Source organism: Mirounga leonina, unplaced genomic scaffold (assembly GCF_011800145.1).
Source record: "Mirounga leonina isolate KUSES-001 unplaced genomic scaffold, KU_Mleo_1.0 Mir_91, whole genome shotgun sequence".
Lineage (NCBI taxonomy): Eukaryota > Metazoa > Chordata > Mammalia > Carnivora > Phocidae > Mirounga > Mirounga leonina.
In genome coordinates, this window is record NW_023270839.1 from 24,391,282 (window position 1) to 24,404,031 (window position 12,750).

General features: G+C 37.0%; 2 protein-coding genes across 4 annotated transcripts in view; both read left to right on the forward strand.

Moving 5' to 3' along the window:
* The first annotated feature begins 4,787 nt into the window (after positions 1-4,787).
* Positions 4,788-5,033, forward strand: CTXN2 (cortexin 2). Its single transcript, XM_034994723.1, has one exon. The coding sequence runs from the start codon at positions 4,788-4,790 to the stop codon at positions 5,031-5,033; it is 246 nt and encodes an 81-aa protein (XP_034850614.1).
* Positions 5,034-10,251: 5,218 nt separating this feature from the next.
* Positions 10,252-12,750, forward strand: part of SLC12A1 (solute carrier family 12 member 1) — an 86,464-nt gene continuing 83,965 nt past the window's right edge. For all 3 annotated transcript variants that reach the window (XM_034994855.1, XM_034994853.1, XM_034994854.1), the window contains exon 1: positions 10,252-10,690. In XM_034994855.1, the coding sequence (XP_034850746.1) occupies positions 10,271-10,690 (420 nt within the window). In that variant the 5' untranslated portion in view covers positions 10,252-10,270. The remainder of the gene's footprint in view (positions 10,691-12,750) is intronic.

A 12,750-nucleotide genomic window follows, 5' to 3' on the forward strand; every position in this document is an offset into this window, starting at 1 on the left:
TTTCCATCACCACTGCAGAATTTGACACTGTTTACCAACACCTTTAGAAACTCTAGCTTCCTTTGTTCCAAGTGAACTTCCTACCACAGATTCCCTTATGACTCTGATCATTCCTTATACAGCTCCACTAGCAGATCCTGCATTCTTCTTGTAAGAGAGGGATTCTCTGAGGCTCATTGTTAGGCTTCTTTCATCTTCAATCCTTTTTGGTGACTGCAATAGAACCTTAATGGGTTTACATTAAAATTGCTTTCTGGATCCATCCAGAACAAGTAGATCTGGCTCCTACAGTAACACTTGAAATATTTGAAAGCAGCTAGCGTCCTCCTTGCTCTTCCCTTTTCTGCAAAACTCAGCAATTCTTTCCTTGTCTTAAGTTTTGATCTACAAATGCTTCTATGTATTAAACTCTCTTCATCCGGAGGCATTCTTCCACACAAGCTTTATTTGTCAATAATATCCTTAAGATAGTCTCCCCACCAACAATTTTATGCTGGACAACATGATCTGGGTTAATTTGTTTAAAACTGCTTATTGTTAAAACTGCCAGGTATGGACACCAATAAGTTCACTAAGACCAGAACTAAACTCGTCATTTACTTTCTAAATTTACACTTTGCTCATATTTTCTTTATTTTGGTTAATGAAATCACTATCTTTACACTTGTCCAGGCTTAATAGAGTGGAGTCATCTTTGATACCTCTCTCTCTCCATGGCCCGCTACCTTCCATCATTTGCCAAAACAATCCCCAATATCTTTATAAATATCTTTCAAACCCATTTCCTCTCCCACACATCTACTTTGTTAGTCCAAGCCCAAATTGCTTCTTAGCTGGACCATTTCTTTCCCATGATGCTCCCTCCCTGAAATCTTTGTCTATTTTGTCCTCATCATCAAACAACTCAGCCTTTAGGCAAATAAATTGCAAAGTCTTAGCCTGACAGTCAAGAGATTTCACATTTTGTCTCAACCTACCTTTCCAATGCTTTGTTTCCCAAACTCCCCTTTACTTGTGCCAAATTGTTCTGAACAAATTGCGCCTCTGAACAAATTCAGCACTTTGCCACCTTTGTATTTATTGTCATGTTGTTTCCTTCCTCACATATCTAAATCTTCTGTCTTTCAAGACTCAGCTCAAATACAATCTCTTACAAGAAAAACTTTCCTGATCCCTAAATGAGTGAAATCTCTATTCCCTCCAAATTTGTTAATCTTTGCATCTCTTTTGTCATCAAGATGTTAAAGATAATAATACTAACCCTGTATGGTTATTATGGGGGTTAAATAAAATAACAGATGTGAAGCTAATGTTTGGGATACAGTATATGTTAAATGCAAGTTTACTTCCTCATCCTTTCTATTGCCTTTGTAGAAACCCATGCTGTTTTCTTCCTATTTGTGCATAGACCTCTCCCTTACAGGTTGGAATCACTTAGAGTACAAATCATGTGAATCTTTCTGGGAATGTTATTATTAATCAATCTGATAAAAATGAACAAGAAACACTGAACTCTGAGCTGCTGAATTTTGATATTTATCTTCAAGGCCAATTTTTTTTTAAATCAAACAAAAGTTTTCTTATTCATTTCAACTAAATGTTAAACATTTTTGACATGTTTTCTGGATGCCTAAAAATCAGATTTTCAGAAACCAGAACTTTATTCATCAAAAATTATATTTTTCAATAAATTTACTTTGATTCAGTTCAAATATTTTTTGGGATACCTATGGTATGCTGGGAACTATAATCAGTAGTTGAGAACTAGTTATTTTTCCATTAAAAAGGAAAGTAATTCACAGATTGTCTGAGACTCTCAGAACAAGGCATATCTAGTGTATTAGATAATTTAATAAGGGATTTTTTTTATCTCAAATTCAGAAGATACTGTGTTTTCATTTTAATAGCAATAAATGAGTTGAGTGTTATATTGCTACAGCTAGAAAATGCCTTTTTTTTTTTTTTTTTTTTGGTCTGTTTGGTCAGTTGATGGGTTTTAATAAGAATAACAGGGGCGCCTGGGTGGCTCAGTCATTAAGTGTCTGCCTTCAGCTCAGGTCATGATCCCAGGGTCCTGGGATCAAGCCCTATATCGGGATCCCTGCTCTGTGGGAAGCCTGCTTCTCTCTCTCCCACTCCCCCTGCCTGTGTTCCCTCTCTCACTCTGTCTCTCTCTCTGTGAAATAAATAAAATCTTAAAAAAATAATAATAATACGAATAACAGAGATTAGTGGATTAATCATTAAGAGCTAACGGACTTAACTCTTCTAATGATCAGCTATGACCTTGTGTCTTTGTCTGCATTATGATTTTTAAAAACACATAAATAAATTGAACTAATATCATAATTATACACAGTTTAGGTTGTTTCTACATAATGGCAAAACGAACTAGCTGAAAAATGTACAGATTCTTAAAACTGCCCAGATGTTTTAACTTTTATGCTACCAATTGTTGCAAGTTTGGTTCCTCAGAAACCAGACTCTGAGGCAGAGTTTAGTGTGAGAACGTTTATTAAGTAGTACCCTTGGGCTCAACACTTGCGGAAGAGTGGGGAAGTAGGCAGGAGTGGGCAAAAGTTGAGCTGTAATGTGGAAGCAGTGACTGTCTTGGTTTACTCCATGTACAACTCTAGATCTAGAATGGTCTTTCAGAGTTGTGCTCCTTTGAGTCAAGATGACCAGGCCTTTTACTCTTGCATCAATCAGTCATTAAAAATGGTCTGTCCTAGGAATAGAAGTGACCTTGCATGAGGCAGGCAGCTCCCCATGAAAGGGGCTACAGCTGAAGACTATCTGGTGGCAACACTCCCAGCAGCTGGGTAACAAGTCCTCCATTGAAGGGAGCCTAGACACCCCACACCACAGTGTTCACCAATAAACCAGGTTGATTGCCTCCTTGTACCCACATGTCCTCTGAAATATTCAAGTGATATAACCTAGCAAGGTCATGACTCTAGTGAAAAAATACTTCAAACTAGCTACTTGGCTGAATCAGTCAGTTACACAACAAAGGTTTGGTTCAACATTTCCAAAGTAGAAACATCCTGCTTTACAGCTTCTCCACTTGTCAAGCAAATGAACCAGAGAATAAATGGATCTCAACCAAAGACCTTTAGCTGACAAAAGCAATAAAAGAAGAGATTTCTTCAGAAAAAAAGTTCTTGTTAAGTCCCAAGGTCATTAGATATTCAGTCCAGTCTCATGTCTTCCACAGGATAAATAGTACAAGAGATTAATCAGAAAAATCACTCTGAGTCACCTAAGTGATACTAAATTTAAAAAAATTAGAGTATAATTACTATATACATATTAGGACAGAAAAAAATGATTTGATGGAAAGAAGTTTAACAGAGAAGTTGGAAACAATATTTTTCCTTTTATTAAACAAACAAGTCAAATAACAGCATACTACAGAATGTATTAAATATTCCTGACACTTAAGGTTTGAAGATAAAGCTGTTTTGTAATCCAAACTATTACAAAATAAGATATTGGTTAATATTAACTGGCTTATTCATTGGTGAATAACTTTGAAAGCTACAAGTTTGTTCTTATTAATTACTTCCTTTTACTCCTTACATCCAGTACCTCTTCTACATCAATTGTTTCCTGAAAATTGAATCCAAAAAAACCTGAAGGGTCAGCCATTTTAATAAGTAATTCTCAAGAATTGTTACAAAAAGCAATAATAAAAATGCAAACACAAAAAATTTATTATTCTCTGTTTTTGGATGACAAGCTATTTGGTAAAAGTCCCCTCAAGAAGGGTGACTATGAGTTAGTAACCATTTGATTTAATTAACTAATCTTAATTTTTATTAATTAATTTAATTAACATTAAGACATCAAATGGGAAAATCTATTTTGTTTCAATCCAACACATACTTTCTGAGCACTTCTGCTGTAGTTTTAGAATCTCAGTACGGAAGGAGCTTAGGACTGGGAATCTGCTTGGGAAGAGAACTGGGGAGCTCATCTTGAAGCTGAATGTTTATAGAAAATATGCTGTTTAACTTGGGTTTTATGTTTATTTAGGGTGCTAAAAGCTAATGGGGATGGTGGGGAGATGGTTAATGATCCGTAGCTACTGCTGCTTACTATTTCCAGGATGCTATGTTGGGTACAGGTCTTATTAAAATAATTTTAAAAACACAATTTATCTCTTTAAGAAATTAAAATTTAGCATATGTAGTGGTAGTGGGAAAGAAAACACAACTACATAAGTTTAAAAGCTAAGAGAATGAAAAAGAGAGAAGATATTACACCTATTTAAAAGGATTGGAATCTGTATCAGACAAAATGGCACTGGAGATAGACCTCAAAACATGGACCTTAGAGAGTTTGACCAGCTCACACCCTATGATTATTTATGGTGTTATCTACACATGCAAAAATGAAGTAAAAATTCAGGTCAAGGAAGCAGTGACTTAACCATCTCACAATGAATCAAAAGCTTCTAGGGTTAATTACTTGAATATTCACTTTCATACCTGATTTTATATTTAGTGTATATAGATAGTTTCAGGTATCCACAAAGGCAATTCTGTAATTACTACAAGAAAAGTAGCATCTCCAGTGCCAATTTGATCCTGATCCATTTCTGATGTTTTCACATGTCTTTTGTGAGTTAAGTCAAGAGGGTTTGAAAACTGCCAGATTTTAGAAAACAATTACCTGCTCAATACCATACATGAATAACACTAAACTGAGTCCAATTTTGTATCTAGGCCAAGAGGGGACTCCAGCAGGAATTCTGAAGAGCCATAATGATGTGACAGTGAATAATGAGTAGTATCTACTGTGGCAACTCTTCAGCTAAGATGAGTGTCAACGAAGTATCAGCGTTTTCATTGACTCTGGAGCAAAAAACTGGCTTTGCTTTTGTTGGGATTTTGTGTATCTTCTTGGGACTTCTTATTATCAGATGCTTCAAAATCCTGTTAGACCCATATAGTAGCATGCCCTCCTCTACATGGGAAGATGAAGTTGAAGAGTTTGATAAAGGGACATTTGAATATGCACTTGCGTGAGAATTCTACCTTTAGGATTTTTAGGGTTATGCCACTGGGACACATGGAATATACAACTGTAATTTCCTTGAACATACTGGAAGAGGCTCATTTCATTCAGTAAATTCAATAAACATGTGTAGTTGGACAAGTCATCTAATCTGTATGGACTTCAGTGAGGAGGTTAATCAGAGAACTTTTAATGCCCCTTTCAATTCTAGTGCCCTATGAACTCTGTGAACGTATCTGGAAATCCAGAGATCTGAGATGAATGAAGATTTGAGATGTCATTAGAAGTTTTTCAGTTAGGAGTCTAAAGTCTTGTGATTTGAATTCTAATGTTGACTTAGTCAAGAACTAGCTTTATGACCTAGAAAGCTAGTTAAGGAGCACCTTTCCACACCTGCAAAACAAGAATAAAGAAACCTATCCTGCATATCTTACAGGGATGTTGAGAGGACAAAGTGATGTATAATGAATGTGAAAGCAATTTGAAAACCATAAAACACTGTTGAAACATACCTTGCAATCATTATTTATTACCCTCATTGGCAATAGAAACAGAGATCCTCAAACCTCAAGAACCAATGGCTTAGTGTAAGTTATTCCCTCTTCAATCTTCATTCTCTTCATTTGATATATGAAAGGATAGAATTATATTATTCTAAAATTCTTTCCAACTACAAAATTCTGACTCTTTATGATTACCAAATGGAGGAATATAGTAGGAGATAAATAAATACAAAAATATTTGTGTCACCAGAACACAAAACTGCCAAACATACCAAAAAAAAGAATGACTAATATTTACTAAGAGTTAGCCCTAAATTGAGTGCTTTCCACTTATTATGTGATTTGATACCCTTATGAATCCTTTGAGTTCAACACTACTATTTCCATTCTATTATCTTAATGTCACAGATGAGGAACTGAAGCTGAGAGAGATTAAATAACTTCCCAAGGTCATCAAGCTAGAGAGTGGTTGTGTTAGGAATTGAAGGTGGGCAGTCTAATGTCAGAGACATTGTTTGTAAACATCATGCTGTACTCTGAGACACTATCCTCATTTCTATATAGCTTACAAATATGGTTACTGCTCAAGTCTACGGCACTCCAAAACAAGCTGTCTTATTCCTGATACTTTCCATGTCCTAGTAGACTTAGAACACATCTGTGTTGTTTGTTAATCTTCTGGACCAAACCCACACCTCAAGGAGCTCTGAACCCCAGTAGGTACAGGAGTGTCAGCCTGCGACACCTTATAGCCAGTTAGTAGTTTTGTCCAAGAACATCTCATTGAGCCAAGTCAGCTGGACACACTGAAAGTTACGTGTGCCCAGGACACTAGGTATCTCCTTTGTGACCCAGGCTTCTAAAGTACTTGTTAAGATATGGATCCAAGTGTGAGATGCACCATTTGTCCCCCAGGGAAGACACCCAACAAGACCCTCCATTTTGGTGACTGGAACATAACAAGGACAGATTTTTACTTCAAAAAGAAGATCCTAGAACCCAAAACACAAGAAAACTTTATGAAGTATGAGCATTGTTTCTGAAAGTTCAACACTCACCAGCTTTTCAGATATCATCAATTCCACCATAGTATTATTTTCAGTCCCACTAAACGGAAATTCTTTTAACCAAAAGTGTCTTCATCCATGGCATTTATTCATGATCTATTGTTCACCTTAGACTTTTGGGGGGCAGTAGGGGAAAGAATGGTCAGTGTCTATATTTTCAGAGCCAGAAACAATATAAAAAATATGAAGAACAGTTACAGTATGGATACATCATGGAAACTTCATGAAATGCTAATTCTTCTAGGAATGTCCAATATCATAGTCAGATCATCCTCTAGCTGCCCCTTCCTTAGAGCCCCATCAGGAAAGACAAGAGTTAAAATAGAGGAGCATACCTCCAGACAGTTTCCTCCTGTTACCTTACCCACATGTCTGAAAAGCCTAAATTGGGTTTACCTTTCAAGGATGGCTTTATGGATGGTGTAATTTCATCCATATCCTCCAAACCATGTCCCATCTGCTCCAGAACGTCTGAATCCCCTTAATAGAGAACGAAGACTTTCATTTCACAGTTAGAGATAAAAGGCTTAGAATGAAAATGTCTGGTTGATGTAAGACCAAGACTAAAACTAACTCACATGACACTGTAGTCAGGCAGGCAAGCAGCAAGGAAAAAGGAAATTGGCCACTATAGGACGCATGCACAGTCTTTGGCAGAGGAAAAAGGTTAAGGAATAAATAAGTGGGCTCCTGAAAGAGGGAGGAGGTTGAGGGAATGGTTGTAGTAAAAGGTGGGGTGGCAGAAGTAACTGACACCGAGTTCACAGCTTCCATCCAGGGCCAGTGAATAAGGCTTGTTTTGAGTCCCAGCCCTATCTTAGCTGTTCTAAATAATAGCAACAGCAAGATGAATCTGAAATGAATTTGAATCTGAAAAGCATAATTCCTATGCCTTGTATGTGGGGAATCAGAACCTTTTGTTGAACAGATAAATGCCTTGTACTTACGAGCAGAGTGAGTTAGTGGTACACAGTTGTAATTCTGTCTCTATTTCTGAAACAGCCTCATGACATTAGCCTGATGGGTTAGCATGACATTTGCCTAAAAGCATCTAAGGGGTTTTACTTAGGTTTCTGCAGACCATTTTCTACAATCCAGCATCTGTTCACCCACCTACCTTTCCTCCTACTTAATAGGCATAGTACCTCTCCCAATCTCTAATGATTCACCCTGGAATCTTAGATGTGACTAAGTAAAACTCATCAGTCAATTGTAAATATTTCCAAAATAGTAAAAGTGCTTAAGTACAAACCAGGACTGATCTAAATCCAACACACAAATTAACTCATTTAATCCCCTCGATAACTTTACAACAAGGTAGGTAACATTATTATCCACAATTGCATTTTACAGATGCGAAAGTCAAGGCACAGAAAGATTGACGAATTTGCCAGAGCTCACACAGGAAGTGGCACAGCTGGGATGTGAGTTGAGCATACACATTTCAGAGTCTTGCTCCTAGCCCCTGTGTCAAGCTACAACCGTGCTGCCCAGGCAGCTGGAAATCGCTTGGATAGCTTCTTACAAAAGACCAGGAGGATTCATTCAATCGCCCCGATTGCAAACCAATGACAGAACGTAAACAGAGGAATTGTTTGTGCTGTCTTAATAATCACCCCCTCACAGATCTGAGCAAAACCTTTCCCTCAACAAAACGAAAAAACCGGGTTTGATATAAATATTTTACCAGGTAGAGACCAAAAGGCCACTGGGAGACTTACCCACAGTTTCATTCTTGCTTAAAACAGTTTCCCCACTAGGTAGAAATATTTTCAATAAATCACTGATTCTACATTCAATCTGCTCACTTCCTATGCAGAGAAGAATTAAGCTAATATCTACTATAAGCAAGATAAAATGATCTCAAATACCATCTTCTGGTTAAAAAGTGTAGAAATTCTCTCTGGAAGCCTAGATTTTGCTGTACTTGCTAAACAATAGGAGGTCACCAGGAATCATGTGAAGACAATGGGATTCAATTTATTTAGCACCAAACAACTGTAGCACTGCTTATATTTTGCTGGATGATTACTGTTGAGCAATCCACCTCCCCTTATGAATTAAAGAAACTTTATGTGACTTCCTGTCTAAATGGATTAATCGTTTACTACCCGTTACTAGCTGAGGTGGTACTTAAGTTTCCTCAGGGCTAATGACTGGGCAGTGCCCACAGTTTTATTCCACACCAATCGCTGCCCAATCATCTCTTTCAAGGAAGAGTCTAACCAATAAGAAGAAGCCTACGATTCTGGGCTGAAAGCTAATTGCCCCATATATGCCTGGGCGATGTTGAAACAGGTAACACTTCCTGAGAAGAAGATTCCTTCTTCTGGTGGTAAGTTAAACATTTCTGGGTAGGGTAAAAATCACACTTAATATTATGTCATAAAGTGGATTCTGAGGAGTGGCGTAAAGGCAAAGGATGTCGAGGACTATGATGAGAAGTGGTATATTCTATAAAAACTAAAGAGATGACTGCTTCACTTATAATTTCCCCCATAAAAGGTTATTTGCAAGTTGAAGTTAAGATTTTTTTTTTTTTTTTTTTTTTTTTAGTTCAAAGAAATAGCCTAAGAACTTCAGGAGAGAGGCAAGTTTTTGTTTGTATTTGTTTTTCCAAAAAGCCAAAATTTAAGGTATCAATAAAGAAATATTATTCTAGTTAAAGAATGTTCTAAGATGGGCTCATGGATTGTAAAGTGATTATGTAGTCTATCTCATGGTCAAATACAAGCTTCTCAATGAATTTGAGACTATTTCATTAAAGGGAATCAATAGGGCACGATTATTTTACCTAAATATAGCATACAACTTTATTAAGGACTGAGGTTTATTTCCTTACCCTGAATACTCATATTTTTTTAAAGAGTCCATGATAGCATTTGTAAAACATACAAATGTATGAGCAAATAAAAGGCTAGTAAAAGATCCAAGAATTTACAGAGCCATCTTCCTCACAGGATATATTGTTATAAACTAATAGCATGTATTTCTTAGAAGTTTTAAAAATATTTTAAAAATTTTATAATCATCATATAATAAAATCATCACATAATATGTATTCATATCAGTAATAAAATACTTTGCAGTTTCAACATTTAGTAACGTCAATGAACTGTGTTTCAGACAGAACTAAGAATATTCTTGTCAGTTCTTACTGTATTCAGCTGGTAGAGTTATATCTTTTCTAAAATCGTATTAAATCCAACTGCACTGAGTCTAAGCAAATACTACAAACACAGATAACGGTTTAATGACTGCACCGAAAATTCTGTTTGCTGAAGCAGTTCCCCAGTTATTTATTATGGGATTTAATTGCTCAGGTGACTAAAGTTCCTGGACGGATAGTTTTTAATGAAACGAATTTAAAATTGTATGTCTTGTGATATAAAACTGCTGCCTCATAGCCCCATTCCTACTTAAGTGTGTTTATATTTCTTGAAACAAGTTTACTTTTCTTTTTCAATGGCAGCTTTGAAGAACATTCTGAAGATTGTATAGCAGACAATGCATCAAGAATCTATTTATTGAGTCCTTCTAAAACAAAAGCGAGGAGCTCCCTAATGTAAACACCTAGGGTTTATTTTGAGGAGAAAAGACATAGATTTAAAAAAAAAAAAAAAAGCAACCATAAAGTAGACAGCTTGGTCCAAAAAAAAAAAAAATCCACTTTGGAAGATGTCTCTGAACAACTCTTCCAATGTATTTCTGGATTCAGTGCCCAGTAATAGCAATCGCTTTCAAGTTAATGTCATAAACGAGAGCCATGAAAGCAGTGCAGCTGTGGATAACAATGCCGACCCTCCACATTATGAGGAAACCTCTTTTGGGGATGAAACCCAGAACAGATTCAGAATCAGCTTTAGGCCTGGGAATCAGGAGTGTTATGACAGTTTCCTCCAAAATGGAGAAAACGCTAAAACAGATGCCAGTTTTCATGCTTACGATTCTCACACAAACACATACTACCTACAAACCTTCGGCCACAACACCGTGGATGCCGTTCCCAAGATTGAGTACTATCGCAACACGGGTAGCGTCAGCGGGCCCAAGGTCAACCGACCCAGCCTGCTGGAGATTCACGAGCAACTTGCAAAGGTAAGTTTCAGGGCACGGGCAAGTATCTCCCCTTACTCCTTCAGGCGATCTCCTGCTCTTTAATAATGCTCTGAATGTCACAGTGTCTGGTGAGGTCTATTCCGAACCACCCTTCTTCCTGACATGACTGTCCCTAGTTCCCGATAATACACAGACGTGTCCCATGAATGTTCACTGACTGAGCACAGAGAACGAAAGAATTAGTTCTGAAAGTTAGGCAATGTGTTGTATCTTGTTTACAGTTATCATCTACTCAATGCACACTTGGTTAAACATGTCAAGCTAAATCCGAAGCTGGTTTCACCTTAGTTTTAATGCCTCCACAACAGTTGTAAAAAAAGAAAAAATCACGGGCGCTTGCTGTAGTTAATACTGTGGTTCCAGCCTTTAGAGCACATGGGTATTTTACATTCTTTAAAGAGAGAGCAAAGATTTATAAGATTCAGCATTTTATCCCTTCTTCAAAACTTTGCCTGAGGCTCCTGAATGCACTTAAGCATGTAAAAGTAACTAAATTAAATTTAAGTACAGAAGCAACAGACATGGCTAAACTTTTCATTATTTCAGCAATATAGCCTGGGTTCCCAAATCTGCTAGAAGCATGAGGCAGCACTTTTTCTAATCTTGTAGCAAATCAGTTATAAACTCAGTAGATTTTTCCTTCTATACCTTGCTCTAAAATAGGTTGAAGCACTTTATCTTCTTGCTCTTCTGGAACACAGTTTGGAATGAATATCAGTCTTTATGGGTATAACTACTTGCTAAACAGAATAATTAGCTGTCACATACCCAAATGTAGCTTACTTTTGCTCAGGTTTTGAGGTAAAAGAAAAAATTGACTGAAACAATTCCTTTCATATTCATTCATTCAACAATTTTTTTTTTTAATCAAATGATTACCCACTCTGGGGAGTCTAGGAATATTGCTCTCAAGAAAGATGCTAGTAAAGGTGAAAATTCCCTTTAGTTTCTGTTCATTCTTCTTTCCACAAGGATACCCATCTCTAAAACTTACTCCCCTGATTACCCAGGGTCCCTGACTCTGCATCCTACCACCAGAGACTGAGAGACTTCCTGAGGGGAGCCCATGCTGTGAATTCTACCCTTATCTCTTCTCCCCACCAAGCCTTACTTGTCCCATGTACCATATTGGCAACACTGGGCTGAATGGCTGGTTTCTTTACAGATATAAGATTTAGACTTTATCTGGGATATTCGGCATCTTCATCAAAAGAAGTTAGCAATGTGAGAAAAAAATAGCAGCCCCCATTAAGAATTTTGAGAAGAGGGTTGATCTGAAGCTCCTGAAATCAGACTGCGGTGCCACTTTGCATTGTGTAGAAAAGAGGAAAGAAGAGAGAAAGAGAGAAGGAAAAGAGGGAGAAGTGGGTTGCGAGAAGAGAGCACAAGGAGTTTTCAAGATATGGGAAAGGCAGAAAAAGAAATTTAGGGCTTTATAAAGAGGTTTCAATTTATTCTGAAGAAGGAAAATGAGTCTTTTTAAAAAGACCTGAAATTTTCTCCCACCATAATCAACCTCATTACACATGATAATTTTTAAAGCTGCATCCCTCATAAAATTGCCATCAAAATTTAAATATTCTCACTCACATTCCTCCCCCAATTTACAACAAAACAAAATAAAACTCCAATTCCATTAAAAAGGAAATGGAGCAAACTCACATTGTTCTTTGGACTAGTGTTGAGAGAAACGTAGCTTATTTACAATTTCCAAAGCCACAGTTTATGTCAATCTTTACATTAGGGGAGGAAAAACTCTCAGGGAACAATGGTCGGGTTGGTTGTTCAAAAGCCATCTGAATGACCGGGGTAGAAATGCAATAGCTGCAATTGACAGATTACACAGCTGTTTGCAATATCATATTCTTTTTGAAAAGATAAAATGAGACAAAGGACTGCACTTTGACTTCAAGCACTTTTTTCTCAGCTACAAAGGAATAGCAAATTAAATAGTTTAAAAATAAGGTTTAGGCCTGGGGTGCTTGGGTGGCACAGTCCATTAAGCTTCCGACTTGGTTTAGGCTCAGGTCCTGATCTCA

Coding starts and splice junctions, on each gene's coding strand:
- CTXN2 (XM_034994723.1), top strand. CDS start 4,788: ATGAGTAGTATCTACTGTGGCAACTCTTCAGCTAAGATGAGTGTCAAC.